This window comes from Nicotiana tomentosiformis, chromosome 12 (genome assembly GCF_000390325.3).
Source record: "Nicotiana tomentosiformis chromosome 12, ASM39032v3, whole genome shotgun sequence".
Lineage (NCBI taxonomy): Eukaryota > Viridiplantae > Streptophyta > Magnoliopsida > Solanales > Solanaceae > Nicotiana > Nicotiana tomentosiformis.
This window is the reverse complement of record NC_090823.1, coordinates 75,963,592-75,986,950: the sequence shown is the minus strand read 5'-3', so window position 1 is coordinate 75,986,950 and position 23,359 is coordinate 75,963,592. Positions and strand designations below refer to the sequence as shown.

General features: G+C 40.1%; 1 protein-coding gene across 1 annotated transcript; it reads left to right on the top strand.

Moving 5' to 3' along the window:
- Positions 1-15,786: 15,786 nt before the first annotated feature.
- On the top strand, positions 15,787-16,248 carry LOC138902894 (uncharacterized). The gene has a single exon (XM_070190794.1). The coding sequence runs from the start codon at positions 15,787-15,789 to the stop codon at positions 16,246-16,248; it is 462 nt and encodes a 153-aa protein (XP_070046895.1).
- The last annotated feature ends 7,111 nt before the right edge of the window (positions 16,249-23,359 follow it).

Sequence of the window (23,359 nt, the reverse complement as noted above, 5' to 3'; positions counted from 1 at the left end):
ATAATCGATACACATTCGCATAGTACCATCTTTCTTTTTCACAAATAGAACCGATGCACCCCAAGGTGACACACTAGGCCTAATAAACCCCTTATTAAGAAGTTCCTAAAGTTCCTCTTTCAATTCTTTTAACTCAGTTGGTGCTATATGATATGGAGGAATAGAAAAGGGCTGAGTGCCCGACACCAAGACAATACCGAAATCAATATCCCTATCGGGCAGCATACCCGGCAAGTCTGTAGGAAATACATCCGAAAAGTCTCTCACTACCGGTACTGAATTAATAGTAGGAGTATCTGCATCGACATCTCTCACAAAAGTAAAATATTACAAACACCCCTTCCCAAACTTATGTTGGGCCTTCAAATAAGAAATTACCCTGATGGGAACATGATCTAGAGAACCTCTCCATCCGACCTTCGGCAACCCCAGTATTGCTAACATCACGGTTTTTGTGTGATAGTCCAAAATAGCATGACATGGAGACAACCAATCCATACCCAGAATTACATCAAAATTAACCATATTGAGCAGTAAGAGATCAACTCTAGTCTCCAGTCCCCCAATGGTTACCACACAAGATCGATATACACGATCTACAATAATAGTATCGTCCACCGGCATAGATACACAAACAGGTAAAACTAAGGACTCACGGGGCATATCCAGATAATGAGTAAAGTACGATGATACATATGAATAAGTAGAACCAGGGTAAAATAATGTAGAAGCTTCCCTGTGGCACACTGAGACAATACCTGTGATCACTGCATCTGAAGCAACAACATCTGGCCTGGCAGGAAAAGCATAAAATTGGGCCTGATCACCACGTGATCGACCTCCTCTCTTGGGCGACCCCTAGCTGACTGAGCCCCACCCCGAGCTGGGTGGGTGGGTGACGTAACTGCTGGTGCTAGTGCCGCCAGCCTAGAACTCTACTGTGGAGGCCTACTCAACAGCCTAGGACAATCTCTCTTGTAATGACCAAATTTTCCGCACTCGAAAAAACCCCTCCTATGATGGAACTGCTGCTCCTGATAACCCGAGGAATTACCTGTAGAAGCCTGAGCGGACGAGGCATGATAAGAACTTTGCGCTGGTAGTGCAATGAATGAAGACTGGCATGAGTGAGCACTGTAAGAACCGTGGCTAGCTGATACACCACGATGAGCTGGACGAGTCATCTAAGCGGGCCTATAAGGGCGACCCCTGCTGTGGTAGGACTGTCCCCCAGAAGGTATCTCACCCAAACCACCCGAACCTCGAGGCCTCTTAGCCTCCCTATCACCACGCTCCTGGCTACGGACTACCTATATCTGTCGAGCAATGTCAACCACCTCGTCAAAAGTGGCACTAGATACACTCTCTCTAGTGATAAGCAATCATAGCTGATACGTGAGGCCATCAATGAACCTCCTAATCCTCTCCCTATCAGTGAGAACCAACCAAACTGCGTGACGAGCCAACTCAAAAAACCTCATCTCGTACTGGGTCACAGATATGCCATCCTGCCAAAACTGCTCATACTGTCTGTGCAGCTCCTCCCTACGAGACTGCGGCACAAACTTCTCCAAAAAGAGAATAGAGAACTCCTGCCATATAAGTGGCACTACACCGACCGAACTGCGCCTCTCATAAGCCTCCCACCATCTGAAAGCAGCCCCAGAAAACTAAAAAGTAGTGAACGAGACCCCACTGGTCTCCAGAATACCCGCTGTCCGAAGCATCCACTGGCACTTATCCAAAAAACCCTGAGCATCCTCTGACTCAGCACCACTAAATGATTTAGGTCTAAGCCTCCCTAATCTATCAAGTCTTCTCTGCTCATCATCTTCCATAACAGGGACTACCGCGTCCTGAGCGGCTGCCACTGGCTGGGCTGGTAGTGCCCCTGGTATTTGAAGTCCTTTTAGTACCTGATATGGAGTACGGGCAACAAGGGTATTAGTACCTCCCCCGGCCTGAGAAGTGGCAGGTGCGGTCTGAGCCGAAACCACTTGAGCAAGACCAGTGCAAACTATCAATATCTAGGCCAAGGTCTCCTGAAGGCTTGGAATCTCAATGGGCATAGCTGGTGCCTGACCTGGAGCAATTGATGGTACTACAGGTGCTGGTCCCACTGTGGTACGAGCTACACCTCGACCTCTACCTCGATCCCGGCCTCTACCACAGCCCCGGCCTCTCGCGGCCCTAACTGGTGGCATTAGTGGCTGACCGTTCGATCCGGTAGTACGTGTTCTCACCATTTGTGAGAGAATAGTATAACAAAATTTTAGTTTTCTGGAATCAACAAGTTCACACGATAGAATACAAGAAAATGAAATTTTCCTAAGGGTTCGGTAGCCTCTCGAAGATAATTACAGACGTCTCCGTACTGATCCGCAAGACTCTACTAAACCTGCTTATGACTCATGAGACCTATGTAACCTAGGCTCTGATACCAACTTGTCACAACCCAAAATCTCACATGTCGTGATCGCGCCTATCTCAATACTAGACAAGCCGATAATCTCAATAAAATACCATATCTTTTAAATTTGAAAACATAATATTTAATTTTAGCGGAAGAAATCTCACAAGTACAAATATAAACACTCCCAAAATCCGGTGTCACTGAGTACATGAGCATCTAAATGATAACAAAGTCTGACTGCTAAAAACACTGTCTAAAAATATAGAACAGTACAAAAACTAAAAGGAAAGAAAGTTAAGGTTTGCGGACGCCAAGCAGCTACCTCGATAATCTCCAATAGATAAAACTCTGAAAAACTAGCAATCGCTGTGTCCGGAGGTAACTGGATCTGCACACGAGGTGCAGGGTATAGTATGAGTACAACCAACTCAGCTGGTAACGATAATAAATAAGGAACTAAAAGTAGTGACGAGCTTCATAGTTGAGTCAAATTACAGTAATTTCCAACATAATAATGTAGGTATGCTTTCAAGTTCAACATTTAAGCCAAAACAGTAATTTCATATCAAGTTCAACTGAAACATAAGATAATATCTCTCAGAAATTTCCAAACAGTGATATATGATAGTTGAAGTGCAACAATAATGAAATCATATGCATCCTCTCAGGACCACAGTCACTCAGCCATTTCATTCACTCAGCACCCATCACTCGCACTCAGTAGGTACCTGCTCTCACTGGGGGTGTGTACAGACTCCGGAAGGGCTCCTACAGTCCAAGCGCTATAATCCGCACGAACAACTCACGTGCTATAGTATAATATCTGGATCCGCACGGACAACTCACGTGTTGCACGGACAACTCACGTGCTATAGTATAATATCTGGATCCGCACGGACAACTCACGTGTTTCACGGACAACTCATGTGCTATAGTATAATATCTCACAATCAGGCTCTCGGCCTCACTCAGTCATAAATCTCTCCAGTCTCTTGGACTCTCAATGATCATGCAAATCAGCCCAAACAACAATAATATGATGCATCAATAATAAACAATAGAGATTGAGATAAAATAAATATGTAAACTATGATTGAGTATAAAATAACAATTTAGTAGATAATTCAACATGTGCATGACCTATGTGAGTCTCTACAGGGCCAACACATAATCTAAACATGATTTGTGGTTCAATTTCTCTACTAAATGGAGAATGTACAGATAACAACAGATTATTCAACTACACATTTCCATGGAATTTGACCAAGTCACAATTCCTATGGTACACGCCCACACACCCACACGCCCGTTACCTAGCATGTGTGTTAGCTCAAAACCGATCACATAATACAAAAATTCGGGGTTTCATACCCTCAGGACCAAATTTAGAAATGTTACTTACCTCAAACAGTATAATTCTTTATTCTGCAATGTCTTTTCCTCGTGAATTGGCCTCCAAACGCCTCGAATCTAGCCACAAATAATTCGATTCAGTCAATAAAATTTATTGGAATTAATTTCATAAGAAAATACTAATTTTCCAACAAAATCCTAAATTTAGCTCAAAAGCGCTCGTGGGGCCCACGTCTTGGAACCCAACAAAAGTTACAAAATCCAAAAGCCCATTCAACCACGAGTCTAACCATACCAATTTTACCAAAATCTGACCTCTACTCGACCCTCAAATCTTCTAATTAAACCGAGAGGGTTTTCCACAATTTTCAACTTAATTCAGCCATTAAATGATGTATTCAAAGGCATAATCATGGAAATTAATCAAAACTGAATAAGAATCACTTAACCCAAGCACCCACGCAAGAATCTCTCCAAAAATTGCCTTCTACCGAGCTCCCAATTCAATTTTGTGTTATGAATTCAAAACCCCCATTTTGGAACTTTTAATTCAGCCCAGATATGCCTTCATCGCGAACGCGGAAGGAGCCTCGCGTTCGCGAAGCACAAACTCGATTGCCCAGAATTAACCCTTCGCGAATGCGACACAAGCTCGCAAACGCAAAGCTTTGTTGTCCCCTCACTTCGCGTACGTGACACCCCCCACGCGAACGCGAAGGCCAAACGCATGGGATCCCCAACTACCTTCTCTTCTTCGTGAACGTGATGCCATCTTCGCAAACACGAAGCTTTAACACCAGCTCCTCTTCGCGAACGCGAGACCCCATCGCGAACGCGAAGGGCAAATCTTGCCTGCCTCAAATTCCCATTCGCGAATGCGAAGAAGGAAACAAGAAAAATACGCCAGCAGTCTTCAGCCAACATGCCAAGTCCAAAAATGATCTGTTAACCTCCCGAAACTCACCTGAGCCCCCCAGGACCTCAACCAAACATACCATAAAGTCTCGAAACATCATACGAACTTAGTAGAACCATTAAATCACCTCAAACAATGCTAAAATCACGAATCATACCCCAATTCAAGCCTAATGAACTTTGAAATTTCAAATTTTTACAAGTGACACAGGAACCTAACAAATCAAGTCCGGTTGACCTCAAATTTTGCACACAAGTCATAAATGACATAACAGAGGTATTCCAATTTTCAGAATCGGATTTCGACCCCGATATCAAAAAGTCAACCCCCTGGTCAAACTTCCCAAAAATTTGACTTTCGCCATTTCAAGCCTAATTTCACTACGGACCTCTAAATAATTTTTCGGACACACTCTGAAGTCCAAAATTACCATACGGATCTATTGGAATCATAAAAATTTAAAAAAATCTGAGGTCGTTTACACATAAGTCAATATCTGATTAACTTTTCCAACTTAAGTTTTCAATTATGAGACTAAGTGTCTCATTTCACTCCGAAATTCTTCCGGAACCGAACCAACTAACCCGGTAAGTCATAATATAATTGTAAAGTATAAATTGAGCAGTGAATGAGGGAACATTATTATAATACTTAAAACGACCGGCCGGGTCATTACATACTTCCCCTTCCATTGGAAGGGTTCATCAAAATCCGCTTATTCTTCTCAGACTAAGGAATCTACTACTCCTAAATACTTTTTAAAGGCAAAGCAAAGGATACCGATGAACTTTTGGCGGAACCTTTAGTTTCTGAAATTGTTCCCTAAGAATTTTCTTTTATTATTGATTGTGCCGTATGGAACAATGACTTAAATAAGAGAGAAGGTAATGGACATCTTGATCTTTATCCATCCTTTGTCAAACCTGGCCATATTTTCCTTGTTTGCAAAGAGTGTTGATAGATATCTAACTTCCCAATTGAAGCTCCCGGTGAAACAGTCGAATAACTACTCACCATGAAGGTTATTCATTTATTTACACTTACTCTTTTACTCTCGGGTTCGAGCTTGCAATAGATCCGGTGATTTGGCCAAATATGCCATTGTCAAATTTAGTTTCTGCTCTCTTTGAATTTCAACACCTTCTCCACTTGTACTCTCCAAGCTTTTCCATGCTGGTATTTTTACTCCCGCGACCAGGCGTAAGCGAGTCATTGTTGGCCCAAGGATCATCATGATAGAGAAAGGTATAATAGGTACGTGGTTGTTGCAACCCGTGAGTTGGTGGGATATGAGAACATTCCTTTCCCCGAAAAGTGAAACTTTAAACGTAAGTTTCTACCACTATTTTCAAATTTCTTTCCTTTTATTAAAGTTATAACCTATCCATATGTTTATTTTGTAGCAACCATGGAGGTCGGTAGTGAATTCCCAGACTTTCATGAATGGGTATCGTTGATGCTATCTTATGCTCCCATGGACCAAGGACTTGGAAATTTCTTTCCAAGAAATTTGGTTGAAAAGTAAAAACCCACGGTAAGTCACTTTAGTTCCGTGTTTATTTTTTGTATTCATTTCATTTTTTTAAACACCTTTTTCTTGAATACAGGGTTTGGAGTCCATGGTGTTCCCCCTACTTTTGCTCCTGCTGTTAGACTTGATGTCAACACAGTTCAGGAGCGCATTTTGAGTTTGTCCTCTTCAAAGAGAAAAGATAGAGAAGTCCCTGCCTCTGAAGAAGAGGAAGAAGAAGAAGAAGAAGAAGGTTCTCTCGTAAAGAAGCCTTGATGTTTGGTTATAAATTTATATTTGTAGTGCATTGCTTACCTTACATTTTGGTATTTAATTTTAATATGTGACGTTTGAGCTTAATTAAGTTATTTTTATGTGTAGGATCATTGGAATGTGAAAAGGAATAAAGGTTCAACAAAAATAATGTTGAAGCTACGTGAAAAGAGAATGAAAAGGCGAATATTGAGAGAATCCCAGAACTAGGCACCAGGCTAGGCAACGCGTGAATCCAGGCGAGGAGGAGCTCGCAACCAGCCTGGTCTCGCGAGGTTCCAGGCGCGCTCCAGACCTAGCCTCATGAGGTCAGGCGCCCAGTGTGCCCCAATCCACGAATTAAATATTTCCTACTTAGTTTTGGACTTGGAGAATTCGACCCTAGCCTATAAATACTTCCTAAATGTGATTAGTTATTGGACAATTTTTGAAGGCAAGTAAGGCTTAGGAACACAACGGAACACAGATTTCATTGATTCTTTCATCCTCCATCTCGTATTCATAGCTTTTATGTTTAAAAATAATATTTTGATTGTTGTTATGAACATGAGTGGCTAAAACCCCTCAGTTCTAGGTTATGGGTTGTTATTGAATATTGTAGTTTGATGGTTAATGATATTACATGATTCTATCATATTGATTTATTTATTCGATCTTACACTCAATTATTTTATTGTGTAGCTACCAGAAGAATACTATCTACTAATTTATAGTTGAACACGAAAGTGGAAAATATAGATTACATATAAGATTGAAAAGAATAAGTTCTTGAATTTGGGCATCGGGGAATAGATTCATGATTAGGATAGACATATTCTAATTGCCTTACTTGGTTATTTTTGCAAGAGATATATATGCATTCTTCTTAACTCTGATTCTTAAACGTATTGTATTAGGTTGACTTGAATAGATGAGCAAAGCATCAAAAGAACTTTGCGAGCATAATTAACCATGTTAATCAATAAATCAGATAGATCAAGTAGTTAAATCAACCGAAAAACACAATAGAAAAGACGCTAATTCCGTAACCCCGGAATATCTGACTTTGCTCCTAAGTGTTTGTTTTCTTTACTTGCATCTTGTTCTATTGATTGCTTCTTAGTTTAGATAATAAAGTCTCAACCATCTTCTTCAAAACTAAACGTACCTTTTCATTTTATTGCGTGTGCGTTTGGCCCCAACAAGCCTCAAACTAGGAGGCGGATAGTTCCAGAGGAAGATCAAAGCAGTCCCAAGTTCAATCTTCAGAAAACGTCCTTTTCATTTAGTTGACAAACCAGAAGATACTCTGTTGCTGATTTCGGAAGAAGAAATTGCTGAACCAGCTTCGGTACCAATTTCGGTATTGGTTGAAGAATTGTTTGACCAAAGATTCGGGGGTCACGATGATGAAGATCATCGTATTGACTTTGCTAATGATGAGCAACCTCCCGTAACTCCAGCTTTGGATCCTGCCACTTCTGCTAAAAATGATGCCGGTCCTTTTAGTAAATGAAAGATGCGGCAAGTGGTAGCTGAAGTCCCCGAAGTTATCAACCTTCTGAAGAAACCAGATCGAGCTTTCGTTTGGTTAAAGACTTTGATTGGCCCCATCAAAAGGAAATAAATAGAATTACATTCTTCAATCACCGTCATAAATGATGTGATTCATTCAATTACCAAGGTACAATTTCTTCCTTTTTTATTCCTTCCTTTTATTTTTCCTTGTACTTATCCAACTTTTTTCTTAATCTTCTCTAATACAAGTCAACTTCATGGATTGTAACAACCCGACCGATTATTTTATCTTCTAGAACCCCGTTCCCCTATTTAATACTTCACGTATGTGATTTTCCTATTTTATGACTTGCGAGGATGGTTGGTTTGGTTTTGGAAGGGTTCGAGTTAAATTCGAAATACTTAGTTCCAAATAGTGGCCTAAGGTGGCCAAGTTTGACTTAAGTCAACACTTTAAATAAATGACCTTGGAATCAAAATTTCAAAGTTCCAATAGGTTCGTATGGAAACTTTGGACTTGGGAGTTGGTCCGGATCGAGTTTCGGGTGATCCGGGAGGGATTCGATGCTTATTGTTGGAAATTGGCATTTTGAAGGTTTTATAGTTTGCTAAGTTTGACTTGGAGTAGACTTTGGTGATATTTGATCACGTTTGGTATTCCAAGCCTGGGGATAGGTTTGTATTGTCATATCGGACTTGTGTGTGAAATTTGGTTCCACTCCGAGTTGTCTAGGTATGATTCATCACGTTCGGAGTTAGTTGATGGAAGATAGAAGTTTGGAAGATTGATTATTTTGTTTGGGATGCGATTCTTAGTTGTGATGTTATTTTAAATTTTTGTAGGCCTCGAGTAAGTACAGGTTATATTTTTGGACTTGTTGGTATGATTGGACGGTGTCCCGGATAGCTTGGGGGAGTTTCGGACCACCTGAAACATGTTTAAAGTTGGTAGATCTTTGTTGGTGCTGGTGTGCTTCGTGATCACGCAGGAGGCCCCGCGATTGAGAAGAAGGAATTTTGGAGGGGGAAGCTGTTGCACTTCGTGAATGCGAAGATGGCCTCGCGAACACGATGGAGGACCTGGCTCCTCTTCGCAAACGTGGAGCAGGCTACACGTACACGAAGAAAGAAGAGGAAGGGAAGGGCTGGCGAGCTTTAGCCTTCATGAACGCGGCAATGGTTCCACGAACGCGAAGGGTTGGCAGCAATGTGCTTCATGAACATGACAGGGTGCTCGCGATGCGAAGAAGGAGGCCTGGGCAAGGACAACATTGGCCTTCGCGATCGCAAGGATGCTTCCGCGATCACGATGAAGGATGCATGGGCAGATTATAAGTCTCATTTCAGGACTTAGGCTCATTATATCATAGTTTTTCTTGGCTTGGGCAATTTGGGAGCTTTTTGAAGGGCTATTTTCATCAAGTATCACTAGGTAAGTGGTTTATACTTATTGTGAGCAAAATACATAAATTATGTGTGGATTTTTACATGGAAATTAGTAGAAATTTTGGGGTTTTGGTTAGAAACATAGAATTGGTAAAAATGTAAGTTGACCACGAATTTGGGCATGAAATTGAAAATAAATTATGTATTTGAGTTCGTGATGCCATGGTTAATATTTATCTTCAAAATGTTTTGGAATCCGAACGCGTGAGCCCGGGGTTGACTTTTTGTTGACTTTCCGAGTAGGGTTGGAAATTGATTATGATAGTTAAATTATGAGTTCTTGAGTATATTTTGACTAGTTTGCACATTCCTTTGGCTAGTTTTGAGCTGCTCGACATCGATTTGAGGTGTTAGTGAAGTGTTGGAGCAAGGTAAGTCTCTTGCTTAATCTTGTAAGAGAGAATTATCCTCGTAGGTATTCTATTTGTTATGTGCTACGTGCTATGGGTTCTACGTACACACGAGGTGATGCGCGTCCGTGCGTAAGCTAGATTCTTGGTTATTTCGGGTAGACTTAGATTTACATCATGCCTTAACTATAGTAGTTGAATTATCTTGCCTGTTGATTACTTGAATTCAAAATTGTGCTTGAGAATATTATTTACTTATTTGATCGAGCCTCTTTTTTTACTTAAAATTTTGGCGGGATACTTGACTGTCGGTAAAATTATGCTTCGATAGTATTATAAAATATCCTTATGTGAGCGGGCCATTCGCCTCAGCAGTATTATGAGATGCATCATTTAATCTGGTTGTACGACATCGGTAGTATTATATAACTCTATCCTTATGGGATTAGGCCGTTCGCCTCAGCAGAATTGTGTGTAACATTCGATAAGGAGTCAGAGCACATATGAGTTTTTCCTGAATTGAGATTTGACATTGTATCTGATATTGGTTATATTTATTTCTTTCGAGGTAGTATATGGCATTTGATGATTTCGTAATTATTCTTATGTTGAGAATTATGTTATTTGTATTTACCTATTTCGTTGCCACATGTTATGCTTCATACGTGTCTACTCTTATGTACATTCTTATTGGATCACTAGTAAGTGCCGACGTCGACCCCTCGCCACTTATTCTTCGAGGTTAGACTAGACACTTACTGGGTATGTGTTGATTTACGTACTCATGCTATACTTCTGTACTAATTGTGCAGGTATTGAGATAGGTACACCGGGTGGTCACTCTGAAGCCTGAGCATATCATCTGGAGACTTAGTGGTGAACTACTTTCCATGCTTCGACCCATAGCACCCAAAGTCTCATTCCCCTATATTTATTTCATTCTGTCTACTTTCATTTCAGACATTAATTGTAGTGGTTTTTTATATTCTATTAGTTGCTCGTGCACTTGTGACACCGGATTTTGGATATTTTAGTAGATGTTCATGGTTGTATTTGACATTTAAATCATTTTGCCTTATGTTTTGTTCATATTTTGTAACTTAGTAAGAATTAAAGTGTTTTATCATGGTTCCTAAATATATCTCCGCTTTATTATTTCATTTATAAATTTTAATAAGTATTATGAGCGGTTGTTTGTAGTGATGAATTGCCATTGGCTTACCTAACGGCAGCGTGGGGTGCCATCGCAGCCGATAACGAAATTGGGTCGTGACAGCTTGGTATCAGAGCACTAGATTCACATTGGTTTCACGAGTCATTAGCAGACCTAGTAGAGTCTTGCGTATCAGTGTGGGAGATGTCTGTGCTTATCTTGGATGGGCTATAGGGTGTTAGGAAACTTCTCTTTATTCATTTCCTATCGTGCTGTCGATGTTTTTCTAAGTCTAAATCTTTCTCTTATTCTCTAGCAGATGGTGAGAACGCATGCGGTAGTATCATCCATTAGCGGAGGGGCTACTCCCCCGGTCGTCAAAGGTAGAGCTAGAGGCCGAGGGATATCAAGAGCTCTTGTCGAGGGGCGAGGGCATCTAAGAGTTGCCCCAATGGCACCATTAGTGGATCCGGTGGAGGATCATATTATTGAGGAGCATGATTAGATACCTGCAGCTGAGCAGGCTCTGACAGAGTTCATGATCGCGCCGGGCTTCCAGGAGGTCATGGGCCATATGTTGTGGTTCATGAACTCTATCAATCTAGCCGAAATATTTCTAGCGGACCCGGCCACATCTCAGGCGGGAGGGGTAGCACAGACCCCTACCACTCATGCGCCAGGGCATGCTACTGCTATTTATCAGACCCTAGGGGTAGTGCCTGCGAACGAAGTTTTGCCGATTCCAGTGGCTAGAGCAGAGACCAGACCGATCACGACCATCGAAAAGCAGAAGCGGCTGGACATATTTACTAGGCTTCATCCTCCCTACTTTGGCGGTGAGCCATCAAAGGACCCACAAGATTTCATTGACCATTGTAGGGAGAGTCTGCATAATTTTGGACTAGTGGAGTCCAATAGGATAGACTTGACCACTTTTCAGCTAGAATGGAAGGCCCATAAATGTTGGCCGTCTTATCTTCTGAGTAGGCCAGAAAGTTCACCTCCCTTAACATGGGATCAGTTTTCATGCACACCTTCCCGGAGAAGTATATTCCAGCCTTACAGAAGGAAGAGTTACGGGGTAAGTTCGAGCGGCTCCAGCAGGGTCAGATGTTTGTGTCCGACTATGAGGTGAGATTCACTAAGTTATCTCTCCATGTAGCTATATTACTCCCCATAGAGGTAGAGAGGGTGCAGAGGTTCATTGCGGGCTTGCACTATGAGATGCAAGTTATTGCGACCCGAGAGGCAGAGTTGGGGACTTCTTCCCTCCAAGTCGTGGAGATAGCTCGGAGGATCGAGCGTATCCACATTCAGGGTAGAGAGTTCACATCGAAGGACATATGACCTTGGCATTCTGGAGGTTTCAGTAGTGCCCCGTTTGGGGAAGAGTTCAGTTCAGGAAGGGCCATACTAGCAGAGTTATGTAGTCAACACCAAAGCCTATTCGGGGTGCTCTAGCGCGGCCTTACTTGAGCGCCATTCCAGAGAGCACCTACCATCTACCATCTACCAGATATTTAGGGTTCCTCTAGTGGGTACTTAGGTTATCAGGGCTAGATCCAGAGCCAACAATTTCCCAAACTGAATGGTTATTTCGAGTGCGGGGAGTTTGGTCACGTGAAGAGGTTTTATCCCAGACTTTGGGGCAAGGCAGTGTAACAGGACCATCAGCCCATGATTACCGTACCAGCTATCGCACCGCCCTTCCGGCCGACCAGAGATTGAGGGAAGGTGGGTAGGGGTCACCCTAGAGGTGGAGGCCAGTTAGGTGGCGCTCCAGCTAGATTCTATGCCTTTCCAGCTAGACCAGATGCAATAGCCTTCGACACCATGATCACAAATATTATATCCATCTGTCGTAGTGATGCTTTAGTACTATTTGATCCAGGGTCTACCTATTCCTATGTATCCACTCTTTTTGCTCCTTATCTGGATGTATCTCGTGAGTCTTTGGGTGTCCTTATATATGTGTCCATGACGGTGGGTGATTCTATTGTTGTAGATCAGGTTTACTGGTCTTTTGACTTTTTGTGGGTATGAGACTAGAGCTGATCCTCAATTGCTCAATATATTTGACTTTGAGGTTATGCTGGGCATGGATTGAGTTTCTTTGTATTATACCATTCTTGATTATCATGCTAAGATTGTTACCTTGGCTATGCTAGAGTTTCCTAGACTGGAGTGGAGAGGTTCATTTAGTAGTGCATATAGTCGGGTTATTTCTTTCTTGAAGGCTTGACATATGGCCGAGAAGGGTGGTTTGGCCTATCTGGCCATTGTTCGAGATACCGCTGTGTAGACTCACATGTTAGATTCAGTTCCTGTTGTATGGAAGTTGTCCGATGTATTTTATGCTAGCTTACCAGGCATGCCACCGGACTGTGATATTGATTTGGCACCAGACACCCAAACTATCTCTATTTTTCCTTATAGTATGGCTCCAACAGAATTGAGAGAGCTGAAGGAGCATCTTTAGGATTTTCTCAAGAATGGATTCATCAAGCCAAGTGTGTCTCCATGAGGCACACTAATGTTATTTATGAAGAAGAAGGATGGGAGCATGTAGATATGCATTGATGACCACCAGCTGAATAAGGTCACCATCAAGAACAAGTATCTGTTATCGTGCATTGATGATTTATTTGATCAACTTCAGGGTGATAGGGTGTTGTCGAAGATCGACTTGATATCTGGGTATCATCAACTGAGGATTTGCATTTGTATGTCCCAAAGACAGCTTTTTGGACTAGGTATGGGCACTACGAGTTTCTAGTGATGTCCTTTAGCTTGACTAATGCTCCAACAACATTTATGGATTTGATGAATCAGGTATTCGGGTCATATCATGACTTATTTGTCATTGTTTTCATTAATGGCATTTTGATCTACTCGCGTAGCATTGAGGAGTATGAGCAACATTTGAGGGTAGTGCTTCAGATCTTGAGAGAATAGAAGTTATACGCTAAGTTCTCTAAGTGCGAGTTATGGTTAGATTTTGTGGCATTCTTGGGCCATGTCATATTAGGTGAGGGTATTAAGGTGGATCCCAGGAAGATCGAGACAGTTTAGAGTTGGCCTTGTCCTAACAGAGTAACTGAGATTAGGAGTTTCTTGAGGCTAGCAGGGCATTATCGTCGATTTGTGGAGGGCTTATCATTTATTGCGGCTCCTTTGACTAGATTGACTCAAAAGGGTGTTCAGTTCAGGTGGTCTGATGATTGCACGACAAGCTTTTAGAAGGTCAAGACCACATTGACTACAACACTGGTGTTGATTCTACCTTTCGGTTCAGGGATGCACATTGTGTATTGAGATACTTCACATGTTGGGTTAGGTTGTGTATTGCTGCAGGAGGGGTGAGTTATTGCGTATGCTTCTCGTCACTTGAATCTCCACGAGAAGAATTACCATGTGCATAATTTGGAGTTGGCTATGATAGTTCATGCTCTCAAGTTTTGGAGGCATTATCTTTATAGAGTGTAGTGTGAGGTTTACACCGATCACCGCAGCATCTACTTAAGCAAAAGGATCTGAATCTGAGGCAGCGCAGGTGGCTTGAGTTGCTGAAGGACTATGATATCGCCATTCTTTATCATCTAGGCAAGGCAAATGTGGTGGCAGATTCCTTGAGTAGAAAGGCCGAAAGTATTGTTAGTTTGGCATTCATTCCACCAGAGGAGAGACCATTAGTTTTGGACATTCACTTCTTAGCTTACCGACTTGTGAGGTTGGATATTTCAGAGCCCAGTCGAGTTCTTTCATGTGTTGTGACTCGGCTTTCTTTATTAGAACAGATTAAGGCTCATCAGTATGATGATCTGCACTTGCTGGTGCTTAGAGAGGTTGCACTACAAGGCAATGCCAAAGAGGTGAATATCGATGATGATGACGTGCTGCGACTCCATGGTTATTTATGTGTTCCTAATGTTGATGGCCTGAGGGAGTCACTTTTGACAGACCGACCAAGTCTGCACACTTTATTCCGGTGATGACTACTTATACTTCGGAGAGGTTGTCCCAAATTTATATCTACGAGATCGTATGGTAGCATGGACTGCCTATTTTTATTAATTCAAATCGAGGCACTTAGTTCACTTTGTATTTTTGGAGAGCGGTACAGAGTGAGTTGGGTACCTAGGTAGAGCTCAGCACGGCCTTTCATCCGCAGACCGGTGCGCAGTCGGAGCGGACAGTTCAGATTCTGGAGGATATGCTCAAAGCATGTGCGATTGACTTCTAGCCTATTCGGCCAAGCTTCTCCAATCCTAGAAGCATTTTTTCTCAAAAAAAAAGTGTTTTTTCTTCAAAGTTGAAGTGTTTGGCTAAGCTTTTGAAAGAAAAAAGTGCTTTTGATAAGAAGTAGAAGCAGTTTTGGAGAAGCAAACAAAAGTAGCTTATCTCCAAAATTACTTTTATTAAAAAATACTTTTGAGAAAAATACACTTAGAAGCAGTTTTTAAAAGCTTGGCCAAACACTAATTGTTGCTCAGAAGTACTTTTCAAATTAATTAGCCAAACACAAACTGCTTCTCACCAAAAGTACTTTCTTGAAAAACACTTTTGCGAAATAGCACTTCTCTTAATAAGCTGATTTTTGCAGCTTGGCCAAACAGGCTTTTCGAAGAGCAGAAGGACTGATTCTTACCATTGGCGGAGTTTTCTTATAACAACAGCTATTAGTCCAGCATCGAGATGACTCCATTTGAGGCCTTGTACGGCTGATGATGTCATTCCCCCATTGGTTGGTTTGAGGCCAGCGAGGCTAGGTTATATCTTACTGATTTGGTAAAGGATGCCTTAGATAAGGTAAAGTTGATTCAGGAGCGGCTTCGCACAACACAGTCCAGGAAAAAGAGTTACGCGGATCAGAAAATGTGTGATTTGTCATTTATGGTGGGCGAGAAGGTACTTTTGAAAGTCTCACCGATGAAGGGTATCATGAGATTCGAGAGGAGAGGCAAGTTGAGTTCGAGGTTCCTTGGTTCGTTCGAGGTTTTTGAGCGAGTTGGTGAGGGTGCATACATGCTTGCTTTGCCATCTAGCCTATCAAGAGTTCATCCAATATTTCAAGTGTCTATGCTCCGGAGGTACCATGCCGACAGGTCCCATGTGTTGGATTACAGCATAGTTCATATGGATGAGAGCTTGAGTTACGATGAGGAACCGATTGCCATTGTTGATAGGCATGTTCTCGAGTTGAGGTCTAAGAAGATTTCAACTGTGAATTCAATGGAGGAGTCAGTCAGATATGCAGAGCAAATATCCACACTTATTCAGCACTTCAGGTATATGATTCTAAACCCGTTCGAGGACGAACATTTATTTAAGAGGTAAAGAATGTAATGACTCGACCGATTGTTCTTCCTTCTTGAACTTTGTTCCCCTATTTAATACTTTCTGTATGTGCTTTTCTTATTTTCTGACTTGTGAGGACTGTTGGTTTGGTTTTGGAAGGGTTCGGGATAAATTCAGAACACTTAGTTCCGTAATAGTGGCCTAAGGTGGCAAAGTTTGACTTAAGTCAATACTTTGAGTAAACGATCTCAGAATCTATATTTGAAGGTTCCAATAGATTTGTATGGTGATTTTGTACTTGGGCATCTGTCCGGATTGAGTTTCGGGCGATCTGGGAGGGATTCAATGAATTGGCATTTTGAAGGTTATATAGTTCTCTAAGTTTGACTTGGAGTGAAATTTGGTGATATCGAATCTTGTTTGGTATTCCAAGACTAAGGATAGGTTTGTATTGTCATATCAAACTTGTGTGTGAAGTTTTGTTCCATTCCAAGTTGTTTAGAAATGATTTATTGCGTTCGGAGTTAGTAGATAGAATATAGAAGTTTGAACGATTGATTAATTTGGTTTGGGATGCGATTCTTGGTTGTGATATTATTTTAAATATTTTGAGGCCTCAAGTGAGTCAGCGTTATATTATTAGACTTGTTGGTATGATTGGACGGGGTCTCGAGTGGCTCTGATAAATTTTGAACCATCCGGAATATGTCAAAAGTTGGCAGATTCTTTCTAGTGTTGATGTGCTTCGCGACTGCTAAGGAGGTCCCGCGATTGCGAAGAAGGAATTTTGGAGGGGTCAACTATTGCATTTCGCGAACGCGAAGACAACCTCACAAACCCGAAGATGACCTCGCGAACGCGAAGACGACCTCGCGAACATGATGGAGAACCTGGCTCCTCTTCGTGAATGCAAATGAGCCTATGCGAATGCGAAGACGGAATTGGTAAAAACCTAGAATTGGTAAAAATGGGATTTGACCATGAAATTTAAAATAAATTATATATTTGAGTTTGTGATGCCATAGGTAATATTTATCTTCAAACATTTTCAGATTTCGAGCGCGTGGGCCCAAGGTTGTTTTTTGTTGACTTTCCGAGTGGGGTTGGGAATTGATTCTGATAGTTAAATTATGAGATCTTCAGTATAGTTTGATCAGTTTTCACGTTGCTTTGGCTAGTTTCGAGTTGCTCGACATGGATTTGAGGTGTTAGTAAAGTGTTGGAGCCAAGTATTGGATTCGGAAGCAAGGTAAGTCTCTTGCCTAATCTTGTAAGAGGGAATTATCCCTGTAGTTATTCTATTTGTTATGTGCTACGTGCTATAGGTGCTACGTACATACGAGTTGATGAGTGTCCGTGCGTAAGCTATATTCCTGGTTATGTCCAGGTAGACTTAGACTTACATCATTCCTTAACTGCACTACTTGAATTAATCTTGTTGACTTTATAACTGAGCTTGAGAATAGAATTTACGTATATCATCGAGCCTCTTTACTTTAAGTTTTTGCGGGATACTTGATTGTCGGTAAAATTATGCTTCCTCTTGCATTCATATCTTCGTGTTGTGCTTATGTGATTGGTAGTTCCATTATTTCTTGAGTCGCACATACCTTCGTGAGTTGGGCTAGTGACCCGATAAAAGTTTCTCTACTCTTATGGGATCGGGCTCTTCGCCTCGGCAACATTATGAAATATCCTTATGGGAGTGGGCCGTTTGCCTCGGTAGTATTATGAGATGCATCTATGGATCGGGCCGTACGACCTCGGTGGTATTATGTAACTTTATCCTTATGGGATTGGGTCGTTCGCCTCGGCATAATCGTGTATAACATTCGATAGGGAGTCAGAGCACAGTTTTTCCTAACTTGAGATTTGACATTAGAGCTTGATATTGGTTATATTTGTTTCTTTGGAGGTAGTATATGACATTTGATGATTTTGTAAATATTCTTATGTTTAGAATCATGTTATTTATATTTACCCGTTTCCTTGCTACTTATTATGCTTCACACCTGTGTACTTTTGTGTACATTCTTATTGTACCACTAGTAAGTGTCGACGTCTATCCCTTACTACTAATTATTTGAGGTTAGACCAGATACTTACTGGATACGCGTTACTTCTGCACTAATTTTATAAGTATTGAGATAGGTACATTGGGTGGTCACTCAGGCGCATGAGCGTATTAATTGGAGACTTAGTGGTGAGCTGCTCTCCACGCTTCAACCTGCAGCACCTGGAGTGTCCTTCCCCTATGTTTATTGCATTTTTTCTACTTTCATTCAGGACATTAGTTGTATTTATTTTGTATATTTTATCAGTTGCTCGAGCACTTGTGACACCGAGTTTTGGAAATTTTTAGCAGATATTCATGGTTGTATTTGAAATTTATATCATTTCGCCTTATGTTTTGTTCATATTTCATGACTTAGTAACAATGAAAGTATTTTATCATGGTTCCTAAATCTCTCTGCTTTATTATTTCATTTCTAAATTTTAAAAAGTATTGTGAGCGGTTGTTTGTAGAGATGAATTGTCAGTGGCTTGCCTAACAGCCGCTTTGGGCACCACCACGGCTTATGGTGGGAATTGGGTCGTGACACATGTATAGAGCTAATGATTAGAGTGGATTAGATTGAGAAACAAGTTGAGGAATTAGGCACGGAGAATGATAATTGGAAGGCACAATTTGAGAGTTTTCAATTAGAGAAAGAGGTATTGGCTAAATTAAAGAGGTTTTATAGAAACAACTCAAGCTAACGACCGTTGAATTAGAGGTGGCAAAGGCTGAGGAAAATAAAGTGGAGAAGGAGAAGGGTAAAATGAAGGCTAACTTTTCCGAGCAACATTCTAAGACCATAGAGGAGATTCGTAGTTTGAAAGAACTTCTCAACCAAAAAGAGATATGCACAGGTGAACTAGTTCAAGGGTTCACGCATGCTAAGGAGGATTTTTGTGCCTCTTCTGAGAGGATTAATTAGCTCGCATCTTCTTTGGAACCTTTGAAGATTTCTTATGATGCTGTCGAGGCAGAGAAAGAGAACTTACAACAGAAGTGGATTAATGGGTGGAGAAGTATGATGCCCTCGAAGATAAATTGACCATGGATGTAAGCTGGGCATACCTCCACGCCTGCTTCAAACTGAAGCTAACCAAGAAGGTTTCGACCTTGAAATTGAACTTGCTAAGGCTAAGGAAGCCATTGAAGTGTCTAAGCAAGGTCAAAGCTTCTCCACTCCCGAGGAAAAATATTCTAAGGGTGATGTGAGTAAGGAAGATGCAGAGAAACATTTTCAACCTTTATCTTTGAGACCCCAAGCCGATTCTTCTTGAATTGTCGATCATTGCTCGGCTGACAATCTTTTAGCACAAGATGTTCCTCCCGAGTCTTAGATTTTTTCTGAATCTGTGTTTTTTTTTGTTTTTGAGAAATATTTATGTCAACTTTCCATGCGTTTTATACATATTTTATTTTGCCCGTTTAATTTTTTTGATTCTTTTATTCCATTACTTTTATATTTTGATTAATTAAATTTCTTTCTTGTTGTCGTAACTAAACACATACGGTCTTAATCATAAAAGAGGGCCCTTTTAAGAAATTGATATTAATGAAGATGACGTCTCGTATTCATGTTGTTGTAAAAATATGGAAAAACTTGAATCGTTAACTTTGAATTTCAAAGTCAATATTCTTTTATGTGAATATTATAACTGCTTTCTCGTAGAAAAATTATTTCATACTTTACAAATTTCTTGGGAATACTTTATTTCGTGATTGTTTTTCTAAACTAAACTTGAATTTTCTTGAAATTCTTCACATTCTTGAAATTCTTTACTTCTTTTTGGAATTCTTCTAGAGATGGTAATATTATATAGTCCCTCCAGTATTTGTGTTTGAAATATGAAAACTTGAATACTGGATCTTCAAGGGAATTGCAATCTTCCCTTGGTCCTTTTCCTGAAAAAGAAATATGTACGAGACTCGGGGCTTTTTAGATGAAGATTATGCTTAACCCCTTGCGTCAGAATTATTGAAATCTTGGTCGGGAATAATTAAGTATTTCACGTAACTTTTGAGTCTAATATCATCATTTGGTCCGGGTTAGCTTTGTGCCTATCATCTAAAAATATTAGTAAAACTTATATGAATAAATAAATAATTGACTAAAAAATACCTGACTATGAGTGTCTCTTTAGAAGTAATACATCTTTAAGTATACTACATTCTAATTTGAAGGTAGCATTTTTCCGTCCATAGTTTCTAATTTATAAGCTCCTTTCCCAGCCATATCACGAACTTGATACGGACTTTCCTAGCTCGGGCCTAATTTTCCTGAATTTACCACTTGGGTAGATTGGAACACTTTTATAAAGACAAAGTTCCCAATTTTGAAATGTTGTAAGTGTGCCCTTCGATTATAGTATTACTCTATCCTTTGCTTTGAGCTGCCATTCATATCAAAGCTAACCCCCTTCGCTCCTCTATCATATCCAAATCTGTGCGTAGTGCCTCGTCATTCGATAGTTCACTTATGTGATTATATATCAGACTCAGTTCTCTTATCTCCACTGGAATTAGAGCTTCAGTGTCGTAAACAAGAGAAAAGGAGTTTCTCCCATACTTATTTTTCATGTTGTTCTATAAGCCCACAACACTTTCGGTAACAATTCAGCCATTTACCTTTTGCTTCTTCAAAAAGTTTCTTCGACTTATTGATGATTATCTTATTTGTCGACTCTGTTTATCTATTAGCAATGGAATGATATAGTGACGAAGATTTTTTTTTTAATTTTCCAACTTTCAAAATGTTTGGTAGTCTTTGCCCCCACAAATTGTGGACCATTATTACACGCGATTTCTCTTGGAACTCCAAATCGGAAAATTATATTTCTCCAAATGAAATCTATGACTTTTTTGCTCGTACCTGTTTGAAGGCACCTGCTTCCACCCATATAGAAAAATAATCAGTTAATACCAGCAAAAATCTTATCTTTCTCGGTGCTTGTGATGTTGGACCTACAATATCTATCCCCCATTTTATAAATGACTACGGTGCAAGCACCGAATCTAATGGCACCACTGGTTTATGTAATTGATTTATGTACCATTGACATTTATCACATCTTTTTACAAAACTTTCTGCTTCTTCCATCCGCGACCAATAATACCCAATACTTATTAGTATATTTACCATAATTTTACCACCTGCATGATTGCCACAACATCTTTCATGCACTTCTCACATTATATATTTAGTTTGCCAGAGCCAAGACATTTAACCAAAGGGTTTCTTAATATTTTTTAATACAAACTCCCCTCCACCAAACAATAGTGGGCGGCTTGTGTTTGTAGCCATTGGGATTGCTTCTTATCTTTGGGTAATGTCTAATGCTGCAAATAATTTACAAACTCATTTCGCCAATCCCATTTTATACTATTGAAATTTAACTTGTTTTTTTATTTAATCAAGCGATTAATGAAATAGATGTACCACTATTGCATTTTCAGAGTTGGTTATATCCGCTACCGATCTGAAATTTGTTAACGCATATGCTTCTGCTTTTTCTTCCCTTGAGATTTGAGTAGATTCCCATTCTCGAAAATTATGTAACAAATCCCGCACCTTTTTAGGTACTGTTGCATTCATGCCTCTCGTGCTATATAATTTCCTTACATTTAGTTGACCACCAGTTGAGAGTCATTTTTAATTTCAATCTGCTTGATTCTTATTTTTTTTGCAAGTTACAGACATGCAACCACTGGTTCATACTCGGCTTTATTGTTAGTAATAGGATAATATTTTATCGCTTGTCTAACGATTTCCCCAGTGGGTGTAATTACAATAATATCCAAACCTGCTCCTTTTATATTAGATGATCCATCCGTGTATAAGATCCACGTCCCCAGACTGGATTAGGTAGTGATACGTGCCTCTTTTTTAGCTTTCGGAAATAGGTTCGAGCTAAAATTTACTATAAAATTTTCTATTACCTGCAACTTTATGACAGTACGTGGCTGATAAATTATATCATATTCACTAATAACTATCTCCCATTTTGCTAATCTCCCTGATAACTCATGATTATGCAGAGTATTACACAATGAAAATTTTATTACTACAGAGATGGGATGATACTGAAAATAAAGTCGTAGATTTCTTGATGCCAAAGCTAATTTTTTTAAATATGGATATCTTGTTTCAGCTTCTAATAATGCTTTACTAACATAATAGATAGAGATTGCATACCTTTTTCTTCTCGAACCAAAACTGCACTCACCGATACTTCAGATACGACTAGGTAAACTAGCAACCTTTCTTCTTCCTTTGGCTTTGATAGAAAAAGGTGGTTTTAAGATGTAGGCTTTTAAATCTTTCAACGCTTGCTGGCATTCATTTGTCCATTCAAAACTTATTTTATTTTTTCAATAACGAGAGGAATTTAAAACATCTCTCAGAAGATTTGGATATAAATCTCCCCAAGGCTGTTACTCTTCCTATCAGCCGTTGTACCTCTTTTTTGCTTGTAAGAACATCAGGGATTTTTTCAATAACTTTGATCTGAGCTAGATTCACCTCTATCCCTCTATTAGAAACAAGAAAACCTAAAAACTTACCTGATGCGACGCCAAATGCATATTTCTCTAGATTCAACTTCATGTTGTATTTTCGAAGAATTGCGAATATTTCTTTCAAATGCTCGAGATGATCTTCCACTTGTGTTCATTTTACTAGCATGTAGTCAATTTACACCTCCATGGTCTTCCCCAAGTGTTCTTGAAATATTTTGATCACCAATTTTTGATATGTGTCTCCAATATTGTTTTATCTAAAGGGCATCACCTTATAGCAGTAAGTCCCCCTATCTGTAATAAAAGAAGTTTTTTCCTCATCTTCGGGATCCATCTTAAATTGATTGTATCCAGAATAAGCATCTAAAAAACTTAAAATCTCTTGGCCAGCAGTGGAATCAATTAATTGATCAATATACCGTAAAGAAAATAATCTTTTGGACATGACTTATTCAAATCGGTATAGTCTATACATAGTCTCCACATACCATTATTTTTCGGTACCAAGACGATATTTGCTAACTAATCAGGATATTTTACCTCACGAATGAAACCGATTTTCACGAGTTTAATTACCTC